This window comes from Falco peregrinus, chromosome 11 (genome assembly GCF_023634155.1).
Source record: "Falco peregrinus isolate bFalPer1 chromosome 11, bFalPer1.pri, whole genome shotgun sequence".
NCBI classification, from domain to species: Eukaryota; Metazoa; Chordata; class Aves; order Falconiformes; family Falconidae; genus Falco; species Falco peregrinus.
Window position 1 is genome coordinate 6,122,054 of NC_073731.1, and position 24,084 is coordinate 6,146,137.

Here is a 24,084-nt window from a genome sequence, read left to right on the forward strand (position 1 = left end):
CTGCCACATGGTGTGACATTTGTCAACTGCATATTGTTCAGCAAAGTAGAAAATTTTTTTTAATCACATGCTAATTCACTGACAGATGGACAGGATTTTGCTCCCTGTGCTATTTCTGTTGTACACTTCAAATGTTTACAAATTTCAGAGAGGCTTATGGGGATATATATGCTCATGTTCTCACTCTGAAAAGGAGTTGAGGGCATGTAAAGAACCTTCTGCTTTATCAGGACTGTCCATAAATACATGTGTGTATGTGTGTGAGCATGGACATGTGGCATGGGGTATTTGTTCCCAGCTGTGACTCGATGGTTTTAACCATAGACTATGCCACTGCAGTTGGGGACAATTCTCGTTCTGTCCAACCTGTCTGGAAGTTGCCTTGAGATACAATGAAGGCTGCATTTCCAGAGGAGTAATCAGCTGGTGATTTTGATATGTGGGATTCTGGAAAGTCCAGTGATTGAACCAGTTAAACTAATTTGGGATAAAACATGTTTGATTCATTTAAGAAGCAGTCTCTTTCGTAGTGTATGACATATCGTATACGAATTATAGCCAGACTCTGATGGCAGAGGTAATAGTGGTCAGAACCTCTCTCTGTGCCTTTATATTACTTCCAAAGTGTCAAATGAGTGCTAGAAATCTCTACAAAAATGTCCTTGCTAATACTAGAAAATAGATGACTAGATCTTCTGGTGGCCCTTGAGAACACAAGACACATCACACTACTGTTTTCAGTAAGGGCTTTCCTGGTTCTGTTTGATGATAAAATTTGCTGCTAATTTCCATAAGTTTAGCAGTAGTTTGATATTAAAATAGGATTTAAATTTGCTAAGAGTTTCATAAATCTCCTTTTCTAGAGCAAACATGGATTAATTTTACTGCAGTCAAGCAATAACCATTCTGATTAGTGCAAGCTCCAGATGACAAAATGAATGTGGCTCCATCCACTCAGTGGCATTACGACATTCTACATCAGCAGATGATCTGTCACAAAAATATTACAGTAATGTTAAAATAGACTCCTTGCAATATATTGTATTATTCCAGACAAAAAAACCCCAGAAACTTGAAATGTGTGAATTTGTATTCTGTTGTAAAAAAACCCTTCACTGCAAAAAAGGGAACAAGAACATTGGTAAAGGCTGAGCCTGTCAGCCTTCAAAAATGTATTGACTTTGGCGAGACAGTAATTGAAATTCCTGTTGTAGCTGCAATGGAACACTTTTTCTGTACATCCGTCCCACCTAGTGCGCAGCCCAGGTAACGGCTTAGTGAAGGAAAGTCTGTGGGCGAGTGGTAGATGTCATCCATCTGCTAACCCCCAAGGCACATCAGAGGAGCTTAAGCATGGGCCCTCTGCAGGCGTTTTGCCAGCATGATCCTTCAAATCATCCGCTCCTCCAGCACTAAACAAGCTTTGCAACTTGCATTCAACACCATTAACTTCTCAGATGCAAAGGCTGTGCTGTATTCAGCTTGTTGCAGGACTGAGGGCTGTTGTCAAGATTTGTTTCTTCCCAAGTCATAGGAGGCATCTAATGGCTTGGATTCATCCACATGGGTTGGTGTGGTCTGCAAGGGGAATGAGGCCCCTTCTTCGCAACCTGTTCACTTCTGTTTTCTCACAGAGGGGCACTTTCAATAGCCATTCAAATGTAGTATGCCCAAATTGCTCTATGAGGTGGTTATTCAAACGTCTTAGGTTTCCTTGCCTCAAACTAAAAAAAAAAAAAAAAAAAAAAGAGGGCAAAAAATTACTTTTAAAACGGAGTGTAAAATCACAGCAAGGCAGTGAATGTGCATGGAAGTTTTCGGGCAGAAACTGGTTTCTCTTGGCTAGGTATTTTAAGCCTGGAAAAGGAATCAAGTGCCATAAATGGAGATGCCTGACATATCCTCAGCAACAGAATAATTGCTGGGCCAATCTAGAATTAATTGTGTGGTGTTTGAATTGAATGATCATTAATCCAACAATATTTTGTAAGTTGTGAATAAATTGCCAGAAGAAATAATTTCGTTCCAATATGCTGCAGCACTTCAATTTTGATTAACATTTTAATTAGTAAAAGCTGACTGAATGGGAAGATGTTTAACTTGTGGCACACATCTGCAATTTTCCTTTTTTTAGAGGAAGTAATTGTCTTGAATTGAAGAAAGAAACGGAAATTAAAATTCAGACACTAACATCAGATCACAAATCTAAGGTAAGCAAACAGCCAATTTTAACACATGCGACATCTGAAAGATTTTGAGACTCAAGTGGTAGTTAATTTTTTTGGAAACACATGAATGATTTTCAGCAATAATAACATGTTGAAAAGAATGGGAGTAATTGAGTGTCTAAAAGTGTTTCTTAAAAAAATCTTAAAAGCAACGTCAATTTCCTGCCCTTTTAGAATTTTTGAAGAAAGTGCAATATTCACATGCCTCATGAAAACTGGTCATTTGTGTTGGTTCTAGCTAAGCAAAGAGAATATGTGATATATGAAATTTGGATGCTAAGTAATTTCCCAAAATAGATACATAAAGAAGTTTCTTTTTCATTTTCCATCATTGTCACCATGGACAACACTTGCTAGTATGTCTCTTAGGGGAGGAGTCGTCCAAGTTGCTCTTGAATCGAGTGACTCTTGTTTCTAATATTTTTCAGTCCGTTACTTATTTGCATTGTTTTCTCCAAGGTGCTGGAGAAGAAAAGTCTTCTGAGACTCAACCTCAGTTCATTTGAAAAAGCTGTTCACCGCCTGCAATTCATGGCTCACACTGAGTTGCTTTTCGAGCTGCTTCCTCTGTACTTCTATACCACTACTATGCTCACTGACTTCCTATTCCCTTTGCAAGTTTTATCTACCACCCGTTAACATGCTTTCAGGTTTCTGAAAGATCTAGACTAGAGGGTGGCAGGTATACTAGAAGGCTCATTCATGTACAAAATGATCTGGAGGGAGAAGAGTACAGGAGACTGACCACGGTACAGCAGTTACTGTAAAAGCTGAAACCTGTGAAAAGAATCAGACAAGTAGAGAAAATACACACAAAAGCAGCCACATCTTTGAGCCTAGAATAAGTTAATTTTATTTTTTTCTTCTCCTAATTGTATACTTTGTTTTTATTATTTTATGTGGAGAAGATCTTGGTTTTCTAAGCAAGGTTTCTTCCTTGTTGCTGCTTACTCAGCCAAAGATGTAGGACAAACCCCAGCAATCAAGCCTAGTGTAGTCTCTCATCTCCCCATCTCCTTTGCCTATGAGAATCTTAGAATGGTTTGGGTTGGAAGGGACCTTAAAGATCATCTAGTGTGCGCTCCCCTGCCACTTCGACTGGACCAGGCTGCTCCCAGCCCCATCCAGCCTGGCCTTGAACGCTGCCAGGGATGGGGCAGCCACAGCTTCTCTGGGCAGCCTGTGCCAGTGCCTCGCCACCCTCACAGTAAGGAAGTTCTGCCTAATATCTAGCCTAAATCTATGCTCTTTTAGTTTAAAACCATTACCCCTTGTCCTGTTACTTCGGGCCCTACTAATATATATTAATACATTATAAATATAAATAAATTATAACTATTATAAGTATTAAATTAAGTATTATATAAAAGTCCAGAACAGTTTCCTTAAATAAAACCAAATTTATTGACAACTTAAAAAAAAAAAAGAAAGAAAGAAAATTTATTCATTAGTGAAATAAACTCTGAGGAGCGTTAGCTCCCAGTCATCCAAACATAAGCTCCAAACGCATTTGAAGTTACATGGTGTAGAAAAATTTTCACTGTGATCCCTGCTTCTCACCTGTGTCACTTACAGTCTGGAGTTAAGAGTTGTGATTTGTACACAAGAGACATCGAAGCATTCATTAATCTTCCAAATCCAATAAATGTGACTCATGTTTTCCCTTTCCACAAATACATTTCTGAGTTCTGCTCCTTTTAAAATCCTGCTTGCAAACTGGTTCCCTTCAGTTTAATCCATACCTGCAATAATGGTTGATTTTTGTCCACTCCCATGTCTGGTTTTAGGATGACATTTTCCAAGGAGCCTTAAATGTAAGCTCCTTTGAAATGCCAGGCCTCTGTGTATTGCATAATTCACAAAGAACTCCTCTGCAAGTCTTCTGCTTTGGTGCTTTTCTCTAGGTCAGTGATTTTCAATGTCTTGCTCACCGTGGTTCCACCAGCATTGTCCAGATCATGTGCTGATTTTAGCACTTTCACAGACTGACTTCCTTTTCAATTGCCACGTGTGGGCCCTTGAATTATTCCTGGAGACTGTTCAACGGTTTGCAAGTAACAGGTTGGAAAACAGTGCTTTAGACCTATAGGGAAATTAACTTTTGTCCTAGATGAAGCTATGTGCAATTAAATTAGATTACATTCTGAGACATGAATGCATTACACTGATATAGTGGGAGTTTGATTAATTAACAGTTGTTGAGCATTTCTCAGTATTTGGCCCACTAATTTTGAAATCAGATTGTACCATAATTCAGTTTTAATTACAGCTCATGTCCTCCAGTGCAACTGTGTGTCGCAATGTGCATGTATATCTTCAGTACCAAAGAGACCTTTTCATCTACGGAAGTCTTCCTGTCATGAGGAAACATCCAGCCCAAGTTTGGCATAAGATACTTAAATTAGATCTGAATGTCCCAATGTGTACATCACACACAATTAACCTAGCAGATGCAAATTACTCCCCTGCATTAAAAAAGTAGGTCCCTCTATCAAGCAGGCAGAGGATGAAAAGAAAAAAGGAAAGAGTACTTCAAAGATTATTCCTGCTTGAATTTGATGACTAAACAAACATCTTGAATATATGCTGCGTGAAAGAAAGTTCCTTATCAAGATTTTAATTAGTCTCTTAGGCCCAGTGTAGAAACAGATGAAAGGACAGGATTGCAAACACGGTCTGTAGAACAGGAAAGAGAGAAGATAGCTAATGGTTATTTTTCTTATCCTTTTGGATAGGCAAATCTACCTTACTAGTGAAAAGTAGGACAAGAGCACAGCCCAGTGCAAATGAAATAGTCATTTTAACTATGATGCTAATAAACGGGAGAAAAGCAGGGATGTACACTGAATTTACTACATCGGAACTTTGAAGTGTATCACAGATCTGCAGCAAAATTTGATTTCAGTTGTTTTGATGGTCATGACTTCTAAGGTCTGCTGAATCTGAGCCAAATTGCATGTTTCAAGTCTTCTAACTGGTGTTTGGCAAATCCCTTACATCCTTCTCATCAGGTTATAACTTGCTCTATCTGAAATGAGACTTTCAGCCTGCAGGATGTTTAAGAAATCATCCCTTTCTTTCCCACCCCTAGAGAAAAACATGTTTTACAAGGAGCTGTACCTGCTTCTTAGACTGCATGCTGATTTTGAAATTAGTAGCACACCACTAGCACATCTGTCGATGAACATGGGCAGGTTTTTTTATCATTGTTACTCCCTATCTTCTCAGATTAAATACTTAAAAGTACTGCTGTGCTTAAGTCTCCTTGTAGATTTCTTCTTTGGGAGTTGGAATCAGTGATCCTTATGGGTCCCTTCCAACTCGAGATATTCTATGATTCTTTGGTATGAGCGTACCTGAGACTCAGGATTCTTGCTTTTGTGTTCCTCTGTAGTGTATAACGTTAACTTTTAAAAACAATGATCACATTATTAATTTGCAGCAGGCCCTTGAGTCTGCATTTGTTTGGGCTTTGTAAATGCTTTTTGCAGTTAAGTCACAAAATACTTTCACCATGGCTGCCACTATTTATACATTTATTTGTTTCACTGGTTGGTGAGGTCACAATTCTTTTTACACAAAGGTTGGTTTGCATTTCCTGTACAGCGTAAGGAGGATTTAAATAAAATCAAACTCTTCTTTTTGTTTACTAGAATGCCTGCCTGTCCTTTTACGGCAATGTAAAATGCTCTTATTGTGACTAGGAATCGGATCTAATGGTAATATCCCCTGCACTTTTTAATACTTCAAATTAGTCTGAAACCCAGTCGTAACTGGAAGAATGTATGGAAGAGCTGCACAGCAGCAAGCGGTGGAGGAGGATACTTGGCCAGCTCTGTCACAGTTCCCACTACAATTTTATGGTGTCGGAAGGGTGGCAGAGCCCAGTCAGAGCATTCTCTGCAGGAAGGCAATTTGAATCTCCAGTCCGTGTAAGGGTTGGTCTCTGTGCCAAGATGTGTGGTACACAGGTGTGATGTGCTGCTGGCTCTGCCTGCTTCCTGGGTCACATAATAGTACTTGTCTTTTTAAAATAGGAATACTTTCTGACATTCTGACCATAGATGTTGTCTGAGTTTGTGGTCCTTCTGCTGCTGTGATCCCAATTACACCCAGTTACTCAGGACTTTAGATCTACCTGTACCCCAAATCATGGATGAAGCTGACTCCATCAGGAAGCTCTGCATTGAAAATAAATAAATAAGGAGTGGGTTTTCCCACGAACTTCAGCTATGACTTTTATCTCCCCTGAAGTCCACTCTAGGTCTCCCTTGGGGCTGGTAAGCTAAGTGAGGTCACTGTTGAGAGGAGATTCATACAGCCTAACTGAAGTGTCTAGGTTCTTGAGGCCCAGTAGACATCAGAGACATCTCCATTTAGGTGTGATAAATCCTGCCTTGAAACTGCCCAACTTCTCGCATCGGCAACACAAGGAGCTTGGACTAAACTTGGTCCTAACTTAAGTGCCTTAGGTGGGTGCCAGAGGTGAACTGGAGTGTCTGCCCCTCAACCTTTCAAAAACTTCATCTGAAAAATAAGTCTGTCTTCTTACCAACACCAGGCATTTATTTTGACCCATTTTAAAACTGAATCCTCCTGGTTTTCTGGCCTCGAAGGCAGTGCTGCCTTAGGAACATCTTACTAAAATAGTACTCCCGCTAACTGCTCTGCATGCTTCAGTGTATTATCACTTCATAGCTGATAGGCTCTGGGTTGGTAGTGCACTTGCCCACACGCACAGAAATGAGCATGGCTCATGTTGCTGGGCATACACTCACTCTTAAACACCCTGATGAATTAGGCCTATATTAGTCGTAGCGATCTCCTGCCTCAAAATGCCTCGGTTGTTTTCTGACAGCTGCAGGAAACTCCAGGTAGCTCTGTCAGCTGCTTCTGCCTCCTATGGGATCTGTTTAGATATGGGATCACAATGTAGCTATAGTTAAATGCGAGTCTGGCTTTCGGATACTGATGGTCACCCTGATCTGTTACAAAATTACTCCTTTTTTTCTTGTTCTGTTAGGAGCCCAGCTTTATTGCACAACATGAGCTTTGTGTAGGAGGGCCTTCAGGAGCCACTCCAGGGCAGAACGGAGACCGGGGCTGTTAAGGTCCCCTCTTCTCTTGCCACCATCAGTATGTGCGGGAGGGTCTGTTCCATGTTGTGCAGAGCCACATATGGGCCCACACCTAAAATACTGGCGTCAGTCATTTACTGAGCAATGTGGGGGCAATTTTTGATTTGAGGAATTAAGGTTTAGCTTTCATAGAGGATGACCCAGATGCTATTAGTTACCATAGTAGCAGTTGAAATTACCACCTGAAAATAGGTTTATTGTGAGGCGTGTTTTGTGTACCATTTATGGAAAAGTAGAATAGCTTGTCAAAATACCCAAAGATAATTATTAAAGGATAATAAAATATATTTTTCTATTAGCTTATTTTCAAAATCATTAAGTGCAATATATTATTACAATAACAACTCTGGTGATTTAGACTTCCTCATATTGTCTCTTGGGAACGTTCCAAAACTTAAATCTCATTATTCTTGTGAGTCTTAGGAGATAAGCAAGAGAAGAATACTTGTCAGATTGCCTGCTGACTTAATGAATATAAAACAAAGATACAGAACCCATCCTCAGATTCAGGTTGTATTGAATACAGGATTTCTCTGTAAACTGACTGTGTTTATAAAACTGTCTCCACAAAATCGAAGACTGTATTTAAGCCCTCAGAGAAATCCCACTCGCTAGGTTTTTTCGATTGTTAATTTCAGTGTTTTTAATACATTTATTTTTTTCTTGGCAACCAAAAATATGAAACCGTTTTATTATGAACTCAGTGTTAGAGAAGGTTTTAAAATAACAGTAGTACAGTCAAGAGCATAAATGCAGCTAATTTATTCAGGGCACTTTAGATAATACAGTCCTAATAGTAGGGGTTGGTTTACATCTGTTTTTGCAATCCATGGTAGTGTCCTCAGTGGCTTTGTTACTCTATAAAGCAAATTCATTTGTGTAATTTCATTTTTCACAGTTTAGCTGCATTCGTTGTAACCTTTTTTATGATTGTCTTTGCAACATCTTCAGCAGCAGTAATAGTTGATTTCCTAGCCTATCTGAGAACCTCTAGCAAAGCTGCTGTTACCTCTCTACAGGTCAAAGAGATTGTGGCACAGCACACGAAAGAGTGGTCTGAGATGATCAATACACACAGTGCCGAAGAGCAAGAAATCCGTGATTTACACTTGAACCAACAGTGTGAACTACTGAAGAAGCTGCTGATTAACGTGCATGAACAACAAACTCAGCAGCTAAAATTTTCACATGACAGGTGAGCAGGGCAGCGCTGCCTGACGATGAGGACTTGGTTTATGTCTGCTTTCTATGTTTTAGTTTCTTGTGTTGATAGCTCCTGTACTGCTGTCAAAGATACTGGGCTGTATGCATGATAGCAGTGAAAGAAGTGATCATACAAGATTTAGATGGATGCAGGAACAGGCTGCTTAGCTGGCTTAGATAATTGGAACTTCATTAGAGGCAGCAGATGCGGTGAAGCAGTGGTAGTTTGCATCAGCTGTGGGTATGCTTAGACTTTACCCAGGAGCTGCCATTCAAAGGCTGGAAATGGAAGTATCAGATATGGAAATACCCTTTGGAGCCGCTAGCAGTTGCGGACTCATATTTATTGCACTAGTAATTATAAGAAAGATCCATGAAAAGTGAGATCATAAAAACAATGGGTAGCAGGATAAACTACATTAGACTGGTACATTATCTTCATGCAATATCCTGTCCTAATCACTGGCAATACAGAAGATACTGCATGACACTATTGTTGCTTTTTTAATTAACCATCCTGCCCATTTGAAATTAAATGAAATTAAATACACATCATACTCTCAGTGTTAAAAATGATAGTAAGTAGAGGAATAATTTTTTAATGCTGTGATCTATTATGCAAAGCAGCCTAAAAGCATATGAATGCAAAATGTGTGTGTACATACATACATATATATTCATACATATATATATTCATAAGTAATTGTCTTCAGCATCTTTCACATAAAAAGTATGTGGGAAAATGAATAAATAAATCACATTTGAAGAGGGAATTGAAATGATTTTTGAAATTCCTGAGTAAAAAAATCGAGCTTATCTTTGCATCAGAGAGAACACATGCTGGGACCTGCAAGCTTTCCATCCAACAGAGAATTGTCCCAGCAAAAGGCTTTTAGTGAGCTCATCTTTATGTTAATCTCTGTGTTAACCCATCTATTCAAGCTGTCCTGCAATACATACCCAGTCAAAACTGAAGTCCAGAAATTGTTAAATTATAATACAAATGCATCATGCAAAAGATAGTAGCCAGAGGAAGGTGCAATACTTGGTAATGTATCTGTAAATCATACCTGGCTGCATCAGCCAAGAGAAATCACATCACTTCTTTTTTTTTTGAGTGTGTCCCGTTTTCTATCCTATTTGAAATTCACTACAATGCTTAGAAGATAATCTACTAATATATAGCCTGGAAAGTAAGGTGTTTTTTTTCTTTTCCATACATATTGCCTTATTCTCTTAACTTGTGAAAGGCTGCCACTGTAGGCAGCTATTATATCTACAGTAGGGCAAAGTTTAAATTTTTTTAAAAGCTTTTTCTCTCATCGTTTTTGTCTTTGGTTTAGAATTTCTGTGTATCTGTTTAAAGAGTCATATATAGTTTCTTGTAACTAGTTCTTGTATTCTTAGTAATGGATCTTGTTCTCTTACTAGAAATGATTTGTGTTTAGTCCATGTATTGTTCTATTTTCAGAGCTACTGAGAACCAGACCTAAAAATCTACATCCTGATAAATACTGAGAACTTTTTTCTTCTCAGCTATCGCAGTAGTTATAACCTTCAAAATTCTTTCTGCTTTATTCATTGTGATTCAGTGTGTTTCTTCTTATTTGGGAATTTTTGTGTAACCCCTAAATGTGCAAAATGGGGACTTTCCTGTTTAAAACAATTTAAGACTGTGTCTGAATCTGTGAATATTTCAGAAGAATTTGGAATGTGAAATATTGAAATGTGAATAATAATTCCCCAAAGAGACTTTACACTTAATAATTGATAAACTTTTTTTTTAATAGAATATATTGTGTGTAGGTATAGATATGCATTTATCTGTATAGATGTATGTAACAGCCAAGAGACGACTCGGGTAACCATAGGGCAAAAAGGATCTGTCTGAGAGCAGCATGGGAGGTGGACCATGCTCTCATCATGCTGTTCTCACCGCTTCCCTGTCTGCGGGCTGAGGTAATGAGTTAGCTATCACAACAGAGGACACGGAGCTAGTGGGAAAGATCAGTAAGTTAAAATGATATAGTTATCTGCTGTAGGGTAGACATTTCCCTCCATGTGCAGTACAAAAAGCAATTACAGTTTGTGCTTTGAGCTCATTTAAAAACAAAGCAAAAGACAGCAGATAGATACTATTAAAAATCTGAAGCTTTATTGAAGTCTGAGGGTGCTGTGCCCCCTGCTTCCCCAGACTGGGTTAGCTTTACTGACTGGGATGTAGTAAGCTTGAAGCATTTCAGAAACTGGGGACATGAAGCTGTTCTTTGCAAGCATTATGTACTCCAGATAAAATAACATGAAAGAGAAAGAAAAATCATTTGTGGTGGTCGGTTTTTTTTTTTTTAAATAGAAGAAGAGATTTCTAGTCATTCAAACAATACTGGTGACATAACATGTTAATGCACTTTAATGGAATCTAAATATATGTATAAATTCCAAAGATAGACTGAGATGCTTAAAGATAAGTATCCCTTTAAAAGGCATGTTTGTATAAATGTCGGAGTCGCAGTCAATGTGACACAGTAGGTGGTCAGCAGTTAAATCTTGCAGTTCATGTGCCAAGTTTTTCAGAATCCTTTTTTTTTTTTTTCTTTACCATCCTGGCTTATCTACTACTTCCAGTTAACTGTGGCTACAGGCATCAGCACCACTCGGTGAGCCGGGGGGTGTTCTGCAGGGGCCAGGCAGTTGGGCAGTGGACTGACCTTAGAACTTTGGCCTTGTCTGTAAGAAGTGCTGTTTTAGAAACAAGGAGCAATCCCTACAGTTGTTTCTGGACAATTTTAAAAGGAAGATAATATTTTTCATTTCTTCTGTTAATAATACCTTTTACCCTTGGAAGCAGTGAAAACCCAACACACCCAGCAGGACCCCTCAGCAGTGCACCTCAGAGCTAGGTTATAGCTGGCAAAATAGGGAAACTGGTGCATCTCGATGTGTTGGCTCTTTCAGCCGTATCCATGGCCAGCGCCTCATTCTGAAATCATCGGTGATGCACAGGAGTCCTGTAATCCGCTTAACTTCTTTCACTCTAAAATTATATCTGATGCAAATATGCTAAATCATTTTGAACACCTACACTTTTTTCATATACTTGAGCACAGTAATAAAAAAAAATTATTTCAGTACTGCTCTTAACTTAGTGTGCTTGAAAATTACTTCAAATTCAGTATAGAAAACAAAAGCTTTTATTTGGAGGCAGGACTGATGGAATGAAATGTACTCCCAATGCAAGATTTTTTTAGAACCCAATCTAATTTTTGCTGTGACACCACCACTTCTGAATCTGTATTCAGGAAATGATTCACCTTATGAACTCTTGGAGGAAAAAAAAAAAGCACTGCATTTCTTTTGTAAAAATTTTAAACTATGGAAAATTGTAAGTCCTCATGCTACTTAATGATTAATGTCTTTTAGAGATGAAAGCAAGCTAAAAAAGATTCAATGACAACATTTCATTAAGCGCTCTGTTCTGTGCCACACTCCTGTGCATACAAAATACTTAGAATTTGGGGTTAATTAGTACAATAATTGTTTAGCAGTCTAGTTGCTGTCCAGAAAAAGAGACTAAGGCACTGCCCTGGCTTGCGATGGGTAACTTTTAGACGCTTATGCACTACTGGGGATTTTACAATCCGTTATTTGCTGTCTAATTTCCGTATATAATTCCTGCTTAAATAAGCACTTAAGATCAAGAGCTGCAAGTGCTGGAATGCCAAGCAGGCAGAAAGCAAGAGCTAGCCTTCAGGGACAGCCTTTTAGAGCCTGGCTGGCTTACTCAGAGTGATGAAAAGCTGCCTGCTCACTCACAGTTCATAAGCTGTTTCTGAAGGTCAGCATCTGTGCTGTTACTCCCAACAAAGAATCATGATCTTTTTTTTTTTCTTTTTAAAACAGCAGGATATTTATTTACTTATTTTTCTGGTTTTCTACTATACTGGCTGAAACACTGCAGAGGTTTTCTATCTCCAAAGGCAAACCACACGACTCAGGAGATCACCCCTGGAAGGTGATTGCCACCCTCCTGTTAAAGCTATCTGGTTTCACAGAAAAGGCTACAAGGTTCACTGAGCCAGAAGGAGAAACCGAACACAAGTTTGACCATGGTCTGAACTAAAGGGCTCTCTCCAGTCCCAAAGTAGAGGTCTTGAAAGGAAATCTGTCAGCTCATACCACAGCTAGCAAATATTATTACTGTTCATATTGCAGTCATGTCCTGAGTGCGGTGCAGGTTTTGTAAATTTTTTGGCAGCTTTGAAAGACAAATTGCGTTTTCTAAATGGCTAATAGTAGCTTATACTCAGACAACTCTAATATACTAAGGAGAAAGGAGAGTTACACACTTCCGTAACATTCGAAATATAAAAATGCTTTAAACTGATCTTTCTGGTTATATTCTCTTGAACAAATGGAGATTTCTGAATGTTTGCTAAAATCGCGTAAAGTCTACCCAAAGGAAGACAATTTTTGTATGTTTTGTTCTTCTCTGTCAATGCAAGGACAAAATTAACCACAGTGTAGAGTAGTGTCAAGAAACCAACCTCAACAACAATTGCATCTTAAGCATTAATGACTTTGTTTGGCTTTGCCTAGGGAAAGCAAGGAAATGCGTGCCAACCAGGCTAAAATATCTATGGAGAACAGCAAAGCCATAAGCCAAGACAAATCTATCAAGAATAAAGCTGAGAGAGAGAGGTAAGTATCAGATCTCGCTTCCTGAGAAGGGAAGAATGCTGTCAAAGGCTGACAGGTGAACTCATGGATTAATTCTATTAAAACCATGCTTGTATGCGTGGAAAGAATGTCTAATGATTGTGCTGAATATATTTTTAGATTACCATTTTGGGGAAAATGTTGCTTTTATCGTATTTATTTTTTTAATAAATGTAATGCCTTAATCGGGGATATAAAAAAGTTCTTTATACTCATCAGCTGTGACTGACTGGTGTAGGTCTAATGACACTATTAAATCAAAACACATCTGTAAGGGTTTTAATGATTTTACTTAAAAGTGCATAATATTGTTTTTGCTGTTGATTTTTAAATTAAATGAGGGCTATGCTGAAAAGGGAACCTGAGGTTTGATTCTAGTTAGAGTTATAATAACTGGAGAAGCAGCATCACTAAAAAACACAGGAGGTGGTGCCAGTGAAAGGCTTTCTCCCTCATCTACTGGTAACACAGAGGAGAGGTGGAACAGAAGAAAGGAGTGCTAAAACCGATGATAGTCAGCAGAGAGGGTGATGGAAGATAGGAATGAAGAAGCAGGAGATGTTACTCCACAACAGGACCGGTGTTGCTACTCCACTCCTGCGTCTCTCTTCCTTGTTATCTGCTGGCATTGGAGACCTGGCCAGCATCCAGGCTCAGCAAAATGGAGCTGCTGCACTTGCAAAAGTGGGTTATTCACAGCACATTTGCGGGTGACAGTCTTAACTGACTTGAGAGACTTGGAGAGACACTTGCCAGTACTAGCTACTGGCACTTTTTGGAGGACTGATCTACATTATAGCTATATTGAGCTTCTTCTATTTATCCTAAAAGTTTCCAAAGAAATAGGTAAAAGTAGTCTATGTGATGGCATCTCATAAACCTTCAGGGTTTGCTCTTCACTTTGGGCCTGCTATCTGGCTCCTTCTTCCCTCTTTTACATTCCCTCCTTGGCACCAGGCTATTTTGGTTAAAAGGCTTGAACTCATACCCACTGATCTAAGTCCCTTGAATGTCACACACTGCTGGCTCATCAGGGAGATGAGTTGTCAGAGCCCTTAGTAATGGCGTGCTTAGTTAATGTAAGACCTCCACTAATGACTGAGATAAATCTATTCCCAGATTGGAAAGCAGGCTGAATGTAGTTCTGGTTTTCAGGCTTTGCAATTAGTCTGATTTGGCTCTTTGAACTATTTTTGGTATGTTTCATGACAGAAATCTTAGGAAGAGACACTTTGCAGTTAGGTATTTTATGTAGATATTAATTGTATACTTTTTGCTTAAATAACAGCTTTAAGAGCCTTACAGCATTGGTAAGCTGTAACTTTACTTAAGATCATCAGATGATATTTCTGTCACCACTGTTTAGAGATTTAGCATTTTTATGTATCAAAATGAATTAACAGCAGAGTGCAGTAAAGGATGCAAAGATTAATTTTTTTTTAAGTTCTGTCCACTACTCTTAAGTAATGGAAAAAGCAAACTTCATTCACAACAGTCTTGTCTTTTTTTTTTTTTTTCCCAAGTCTTTAACCAGACTGTCAATGTATTTGGAAACCTTTAAATATAAAGGTGCATAGCGAGGAGAGTACAATTTGCCATTAGTCCCACGTGGTACAGATAATCAGAAACCTAAATATACCTTATGAGTTTGTAATCCTCTCTCTTGCAGCTTTTGGGTTTCTTTTTTTCATTGAGTGTTCATGGACAACATTTTGCATTTTTTTAGGCGAGTCAGAGAACTGAACAGCAGCAACACAAAAAAGTTCCTGGAAGAGAGAAAAAGGGTAACTATAACCTTGACAAAGTCACTGGACACTATTTCTGGATATTCATTTTTATTTATCTGTGTTGAGAATCCAGCTGTAGTAAACAAACAGATGTTTGTTTTTTGTTCCACATACTTGTAGTGTAAAAGATCTAACATCTATGTAAGAGGAAGATATTTTAAATTAACAAAATTCCTATTAATTGTTCTGTATTTGCTACTTTTCTGTAATATATCTAATGTGTGCTATACGTATATTATATTAATAGCTTTTCTTAAGATTGGGTGATTTAATAGGCCTTGTGAAGTTTTTGCCATCCAAATGGGGCAAGACAGTGCATATATGTGTGTTTCAAGTAAGTTTTTAATTTGCTTGTTAATAATGTGTTAATTTCCCCCTATTATTTCCCCTTGCTTACAGCTGGCAATGAAGCAGTCAAAGGAAATGGATCAGTTGAAAAAAGTTCAACTTGAGCATTTAGAAGTCTTGGAGAAGCAGAATGAGCAGGTATCTTATTTTAAAGGCTTAAAAGAAAAGCAAGCTAGTGAAAACAGTAACCAGAATCAGGCTGAGTAGTGCGCTTCTGAATGTAAGTCATTACCAAACTTGGGAAAATGACCTTGTTTGTCGACACTCACCTACTCAGGGAGTTAAAATGAAGAGGTGAGGAGACTTAAGTAACAATACAGAACCAGATTTTTTTCAGATAAACATGTGAAAGCTAGACTGAGTAGCCAGAGTCTGTCCTTTCAGCTGTTCAGCCACATTGATACTTGTTAGCTAGATATGACAGTCATAAAAGGCCCAGCCTATCCATTTTAATGATTTCCAAAAAGTATCTCAAGCAAATATGTCCTTTATTTTGGAACTTAATTTCTAGTGCTGATTGAAAAATGGAAGTGGAACATATACAGAGCATCTCTGAACTCTTAAGAGAAAGTTTGAACTGAATTCTAGAGATTTATAGTAGCATGGGGAGTTTTATCTGTATTAGTACACCCTTTCCTAATTAAAATACCTTATTATTTTCTGTTAGTTTATAAGCTTTTTTTTTCTTTTAATTGAAAAACTACTTGGCAAGGAAAGGAAAATTCTAATCTTATTTCTGGTAGAAGCAACAGTATGTTCTGAGCAGTTCCCTTGCCGAAGAGTTGAGCCAGCAGAGCTGTAATAATTGCATGGACTTGCAGTAGTGCACTTGCACAAATGTAAACTGCAAGGGGAATATACCCAGCAGTTCAATGAGTGGAGAGCAAAGGGGTGCATTTAATACCCATTACTTTCAAGAGCTATGTACTTACTACTTTGTTTATTAAATGTTCAGAACTTGAACACTCTTGGCAGGCATTACAGTGTGAACTAAAGCCATCTTGCAGAAGGGGAGGGAAGAAAAGAGTACGTGCAGATCGAGCATTTCCACTGTCAGGAGAGAGTCCTACAGCCCCAAAAGCTGCAGCCTGGTTAACCTCTAGGGAGGTGACAGCTTGTAGGGTCACAGGCAGTGGCTACCACCAAGCCCCAGCCACCATGGCTCTATGTTCCTATTGCTCCACCTCCCTTCTGGACCACAACCAAAATTCCTGTTCTGTTTCCTCACTGGGTTTCTGTAGATGCCAGCATGAATGGACCTGTCAGTCAGCCTACTTCTGAGCAGTATCTGCACATAAACAAAAGGCGAGGGAGGCGGGTACCCCGGGGGAGGCAGCTGGGTTGCGGCAGATCTGTAGTGCCACTGTAGAGAGTGTGATGGAGAACTCACTGTAACTGTGCTAGCTGACAAAAAATGATGGGCTTGATCTAGAGATAGATGTCATTAGTGGTTTCTTTCCGTTGGCTTTAGAGGGCTTTGAATCCATTTTTTAAAAACATAAGGACAAGAGGAAATTATTATAGTTGTGCTTTTGACCACTATGTGATAAACATGTTATGTATAGGGGATGGAGGTTGCTGGGAAATACGTGCAAATTTAAAGGAGGCACCTCTTTCAGCAATTGGATACTTCCTTCACCTGGGGTTACGTTTTCCACTGCCGAGAGATGGTAGCAGTCTACACGAGGTTGCTCGTGCTCCCACTTCAGTGCAAAGATGAAATCAGCTTAAACCATCGGTTTAATGGAGTAGGATCATTCACATGCTGGTTATCACTTTTGAGTGGGCATGTGGTGGCCTCCACCACAGGGGTAGCCCTTAACAGCTATTTAATTCACTCTAATTTGATCCATCAGAACATGTATTGTCATACCTGCTGTTTTGACTGCTTTGTTTTAGCCCCAAAAGTGCACCAGTGCAAACCCCCAGCTGGGTCTGGTTTCATTGTTGTATACATTGATGTATGAAAGTTAGTTGGATCAAGATAAAGGTGGTATTCATTTGATGAGAATTTCAAAATGTGATTAAGCAAGAGAAGAAATTTTTTCATACAAATATACAATCTAGAAAAGTAGAATTCTGGGTGGAAACTGCCTTCAGTACAAACTGTTATGAATTTAAATTTGTTTTTGTTTATGTATGTTTTTCTTGCATTAATTTTTCAATCTCACTTCAGTTTTCATTCATTTAATTTGCTTCTTGTTGTATTACTCAATTTTGACATTATTATTTTTGTACAAACAGCTTTTGAAATCCTGTCATGCAGTGTCTCAAACACAAGGTAGGATGGATGTATAATAAGTGAGCTATTATTTCAGTGTGCTTTCCTTCTAAATTAAATCATTACCATTGGAGCCCTCCTCGTAAATGCAACCATTGGGAAGTACCATTGACATAGTGAACACAATGTTAAACTTGTTTGCACACAGATATTTGAGCCTGACACAATATTAACAGTATTTTGTGCTTCAGCATCTCAAATTCAGATGCATATGAACAGTGATGTGCAGAGGAAATATTTAGAGATTAACTTGTATTGTACATTAGCTGTCGTTACTGAAAGACATGCTTAGAGTTCTTAACTGTCTGTGAGAAGTGTCTATTGATCTAAGAAAACTATTTTAGTGTTAGCATACATACGATTAACTGCTAATGCTGATAGTCAGACAAAGGGTATCCACATATATTAGTATGGTAACAAAATAAGTAATTCCATGCTAAGAATAGCGAAATACAGAGTAGATAGCTAGAAACAGCTTTTTAGTGTCTAAAGAAGGGAGGCTTCCAGCACTTTAAAATACACTTCAAAATCCAACACATTACAAGGTACGGCAATTACATTTACTGTGTGGCTGTGCTGCTGTGGCTTCCTAAATAATCGTCACTCGCCAGAAATCTCTGTTAACCCCTGTCTTACCAAGGGAAATAGTTGCATTAGGCTTGAACATCCAGTTGTACAGTATTGCCTGATCTGAATGACTTTCTTGAATTGATAACATCTTGCACCCCTGGGGCTGACAGCACCCGCTTCAATATTTATTTATAGACATATAATGGGGGGGAGGGAAGCATTAATTAAGCTAGGAAAAAATATTTGTATTCTTCTTTTACTGTCTGTGGTTCTTAGATCTCACTAGAGAACAAGCATCTTGAAAGCAAGAGTCCATTAGCTGCCACTCACTTCATGAATTCACTTTAGCTTCAACACTGCCTTCCAGGAGGCTTGTCTTTGAGTGTTGTGCTTGTGTGTCCACGTCAGAATCCACTGTCTGAACCAGTCTCAGATGAGCAAAAACGGGTATCCTAGTCCTATGCTAATGTGTTCTTTGAAGCCAAGTTCTTGCTGAAATAATTCTGTACACCGTACATTGGCATGCAGAATATTTGTAGGACGCTGTGCCAGTAGTTAAGTTGCAAGCCTAAAACATGAAATGTGTGAGTCACTAAGAAACAACCACAGGGTTTTGTTTTATCTGGAATTTCATTTCACACACAGGCAAAATCCAGCCAACATTTCAGAAGAGGTTGTACATATTGATTTATTTATTATGTTTCCATATTTTCATGTTAAAATTATTTCTTCATTACTTTCAAGCTTTTAACTCATTTAAATGAAGAGCGTTGATTAATTTTTAATCATATTTATGACAGTTGCTTTGCTATTATCATAATTACTTTTTTCCCCAAGATGATGATGATGATTATGAAAGTACAGGGCTGCTAGATTTTTCAAGAAGGCATGTATATCACATCTGCACAAACCCACGTTTACCTTGCAAAATGAATAGCTGTGCATCTCATTACTTTAGACCTACATCTGCCTATTTTTGCATATGCACATAGGTGACTCCTTAAGTAGGAGTTTGCATAGCAAAGTTCCTTGTCTAAGTAACATTTACAGCTTTGGGGGGAACATGTTAAATGAAGTCCAGTAACCATTCTTCCCTGCACAACAGATACAGAGCGGTTACACCAAAGGCAGTACTATCCTGGTTTGCCTGTTCCTAAACCTGTCCTAATCCTCGGGAGCTTGATTGTAAAGATAGATGGGTTAGCTTCCCGTCTGGGTCAACTGAGTCGTTTGGGTTATGGATTTAAATACCTTCCCAGATTTAGAGACCTCAGAGAAAATAAAGAGATGCTGACTCCCAGTTCCTTTAAACTGCAGAGTTCAAAACCAAAGTGCAACTTCTCATCTGTGACTGAGCCACAGGAGGAGTAAGTGTGTGTGTGTGTGTGTGTGTGTGCGCGCACCTGTGAGAGAGAGGGAGAGGAAGGGAATTTGAAGTGTTCTCTAAGCAGGGGATTCCCAGGCCAGTTACCATTTATATACATCACTTTAACTCTGCTTGCAGAGCCTGAGGCAAGCAGAGTTCATAGCGAGGTCAGGCTTACGTTCATTGCTGTATTTTGCACAATGCATTTGGATACAGCTTCAGGTGGATTTCAGTGTGTGTAATCCCATGGAGCATATAGCAGTAGTCTAAGCCTGAGGTGAAAAACACCACATCTGTAATCATAAAGATCTCCAGGCCTGATGGAGATTATTTTTAAAAAAATATTCTTTAAAAAATTATTACTTAAAAATCTTGCTTACTGCAAGGAAGATACTACACTGATGATTTTTTGTCATTCGTTGTCTTCATGATAAAACTAGTCCAGATCATAGATGAGCTCTCTAAACGTTTCAGGAAGTAACACATTCCAGTACTCACACAACAGCAGTGAAGCATACATTCCCAAAGACATTTTGTGTCAGGAGAAAGTCTCGGATTGGTATCTGCCTAGTTTTCTTCCCCAAAATAGGAGCTTCTGCATTTTACCATATACTTCTTCAGAAAGTTAACCCATGAGTCTTGGAATAGGATCAAAAAATATTGCCCAAGAATTTTTAGACATAAGAATTACATCGGATTTTGAAAACAGAATGACACTTGGGGGGTAAACATAATGTTATTACATATACCTTCAGTGTGTTTTGCCTGTGTTTCACTCAGACACTGTCATATAAAACGTGCTTTATTTTGAACAAAAGGTCTAATGCAATGCTTCATGCGGTTATTTTGGATTGCAGGCAAAGGAGATGCAGCAGATGGTGAAGCTGGAAGCAGAGATGGATCGCAGGCCAGCAACAGTGGTCTAAAGCCTCAACAAGCAAATTGAAGTTGGAGAACACAGCATCCTTAAAATGAGACAAATTTCAAAATAACATTGCTGAGGTTGAAGTGTGGGCTTCTTCTGTTTTGTTTTGCCAGGGGGTGTTTGTTGTTTTTTTTTTTAATATAAGAAGTGTAGCTACGGACCACCAAGTCTTAAGATTTGCATTATTTCTTTTTTAACACTGGGCACTGAATTTCTTTTGTTGGATTTCCCTAAGAGTCCCCTTTGTTCAGAAAAACACTAATGAGAAGATGAAGACAGTTTTTTAAACCCAGTCCTGTATTCCTTTCTGTATCTCAACAGGCAGCTTGCCTGCATCAGAATTACACAATCAGAGCCTTGAAACACAACAGATATTTTTAACATCATCTCAAATGGCAACAAAACTGTAGTCATGTTATTTACCATTTGTGTTCTCATGTGTGATATGTTGTGTAGAAACCTCATGCTGCCAGATGCTGACAAGCAACAACTCATCCGATGCTCAGTACCTGATGTCATTGAGCCCAGTGAACTGGATCTTCTGCTAAGTCACCGTAATAATCAGTATAGTAAGGAGTTGAGTTGGGGCAATTTAAAATGATATATCAAAGTATTTTTCAGGCAGTAGGCAGTTGAAAGTTAACTGTGTATATTCAGAAGTACAATATGTACAAAGTCATCAGCCAACTTCATCAGCTGTAGCAGTAACTTGACAGGGTATTTCTGCAGTCCAATGATGTCATTCACAAGTGCCATATCAACTCTATCATGTCTGAAAGAAGCCGATATCCTGTAAAAGTTACTGCAATGGTTAGCGTGAGGGAAATACAGTGTATCTGTGCCAAAACTGATCAGTGCTCTAAGGATTTACATATTAGGCACTTTAAGAAAAGTTTACATCCTACATTGCTTGTATAGAAATTGCATTTTGATCCTATTGCTGCAGAACCCAGATACAACAGTTCATTGTAACTTAAAGATTGTTTAAATGGCTTTTGGCAAAAAGTTTGTAACTGTGAAAATGTAAAAAGTATTTATACACTTCAGAATCACAACATTGTAGAAAATCACATACTTGTCGCCACGTGATAAAATTAGTAAACAGAAATGCTAAGAGTATGTTTGCATGTGATACAAATGCTACTAAGACTGTAATGCCTACTATATGACCACAGTCATTCTCCTAGCTGGTAAATACTGAATAAATGTATGGCACAGAATATTGTTTGATTAATTACAAAGACTTTTAGCATAACAAGGTCTCTATATATATGTGTGTATATTAATTACATGGGCATTCTTGATACTTGTAGTAAAAGAAAAGTACATAACTAATTTAATTTTACACAGAAGTATTTATGCAGATTTTCAGAATTTCATATCAGGAATAACCTTTTTATGTCCATTAGATATAAGAACAATTTGCTAATGTGATAATTTGCATGTTTTGAGAGCTTGCTGTAGTTATATTGCAAAACAATGCATGTAAGCATTCCGCTTGGAATTTGTCCATGCTGCCAAATCAAAGATGACTGCATGGAAAACTGGTAGTTTAGAACAAATCAGATTCCTGATTTTAATGTACTAAGCACCAATTACTTTGTTGTATATGCTTGTACAAACAAATTCTACATATTCCTATAAACAAAATAAATGAAAAGAGATAATTATGTTCTTGTCAGTCCTGAGATGAAACTTTCAACTTCTCTAATAAAAACCTTAAAAATTCAAAGCCTTTAGTTTTGACTATAGTGAATGGTAGTGCGGTGGTATTATAACTTGCATTACTTGCAGATTTTTAGTAAGTTGTATTTCCTGTAAAAATGTGCATAGTGTTAATATATTGCTATCACAGCTTGTTTAGTCAAAGGAGTCTTATTTCTTTTAAGTGATAGAAGAATTGTGCAGCATCGGTCCTCACAGCACTACAGAACTACCAGAGTACAGTGTAGCAGCACTACGCTGAGATGCAGCAACCAGAGTACAATATAGCAGCACTACCCTGAGAATGCAACCAGGACAGAGGTCAGTGAAGTCTTTAGGTGTTTAAGGCAGGATTTAGACAAACTGGTGATACCTATTCAGAATACCCATTCTGATGCCACTTAACCCCTGGAGGCATCTTCTGCTCCTTTCGATCATAATGTTTTAAAGACAGGTTGTGTACTGGGAACAGCTCTCCCTGCTCTCTAAGCATGGTTTGAGTGCTGGAAGGAGCTGGGAGCAGCAGTGTTTTCAGAGCGTGCCGGACAGGATCCGGCACCTCAGACAAGGCAGTGACTTTTTTTTTTTTTTTTAATTAAATTAAAAACATCTAAAACACCGCTGGTGGAGACAGTGCTGTGAGCTGGAATTTTATGCTGTTGCCTACCACAGTGGTTTCTAGCCAGTAGAGATACAGAGGGAACTGGATGGTGAAGCATTGAACATTACTAGTTTTCTTAAGCTTGCTTACAGCCTGGCTGGAAACCACTGCCCTACCTGTTCAAGGAATAACTGGAAATGGAGGACCTGGGTTCAGCTCATGTCCCTCTCTGAGAAAAATCAAACCTGCCTGTCTTAATACCCAGGTGAGTAGCCTATGCATAAGGGAATATGCTGGGTTTGGAAGGCTAGAAAATACTGTCCACAGCCTCCTTTTTGGTCTGTGTTCACTGCTCAGCCAGGAGCAAGACATTTATCAAGTCAGAGAGAAAATGTGCTTCTGTGAAACCACAGAGTGGGTAGGCTCAGCTCCCAGAACTGTTGTGTACTTAATCCATTGATGATTTAGCATAAAACGCAGACAGTTGTTTGAAATTAAGTGATTACTTTTGTTAGCAAAGTATTTTGAAATGCTGTTTAAGTAGTATTTGACTCAAAAATTATTTGAAGTTGGGCCGCTAATGTAATGAGGTGAGAATTTCCATTGAGATGAAATCGGCTAATCAATTTGAACATTGATATTGAGTTAAAGCAGTTTAAAATGTCATTCCCTGCCGGGGTGATGGATTCCACTTCAGTGAAATTTCATCGATGGAAGTGGCAGACTTTCCCTCTCTGAATCTCTTCAGATAAATTCAGGGAAGCCGTGACACCCTGCCCTCCAGGCAGCTGGCTAACCTTTCGCTTCCAGTAATTTGGGGATTGGTCATTAACTTAACTGTTTCCAGGTGGGTGTCTGTTAAACCCCTGCCCCAGCTGAGTGCAGTCAGACTGCATTGCCAGATACCCTCCGGGGATGATTTCTTTGCCAGACTCCACATGCTGTCGCCCACGGGCTGCCTGTGAAACCAGTGGCCAGTGGCAGAGACACCCCAGAGCCGCTGGTTGGGAAAACCCGGCTCCCAGGGATGTGCTAGCGCTGGTCCCAGCATTGCAGCCCTGCTGCCGCCGCGCTGAGTGCTCTCTGCGAGGAGGCTGGTAAGAGTTATTGCTGTCTGGTAGCTGGTGGGTAGCATGGAGAATTCAGCCTTCAGAGATACACGGGCAGTGTCCACAGCTGGGAGTAAGGGCAGGTTACAGGTGATCCAATCTGTGACC

At 38.9% G+C, this 24,084-nt stretch overlaps 1 protein-coding gene across 7 annotated transcripts in view; it reads left to right on the forward strand.

Annotated features, from left to right (window-relative positions):
* Positions 1–22,294, forward strand: part of PLCB4 (phospholipase C beta 4) — a 208,597-nt gene extending 186,303 nt beyond the window's left edge. For all 7 annotated transcript variants that reach the window (XM_055816320.1, XM_055816321.1, XM_055816319.1 and 4 more), the window contains 7 exons: positions 2,135–2,210; positions 8,386–8,561; positions 13,166–13,267; positions 15,012–15,069; positions 15,472–15,558; positions 17,665–17,701; positions 20,495–22,294. In XM_055816320.1, coding sequence (XP_055672295.1) covers positions 2,135–2,210; positions 8,386–8,561; positions 13,166–13,267; positions 15,012–15,069; positions 15,472–15,558; positions 17,665–17,701; positions 20,495–20,583 — 625 coding nt within the window. In that variant the 3' untranslated portion in view covers positions 20,584–22,294. The remainder of the gene's footprint in view (positions 1–2,134; positions 2,211–8,385; positions 8,562–13,165; positions 13,268–15,011; positions 15,070–15,471; positions 15,559–17,664; positions 17,702–20,494) is intronic.
* The last annotated feature ends 1,790 nt before the right edge of the window (positions 22,295–24,084 follow it).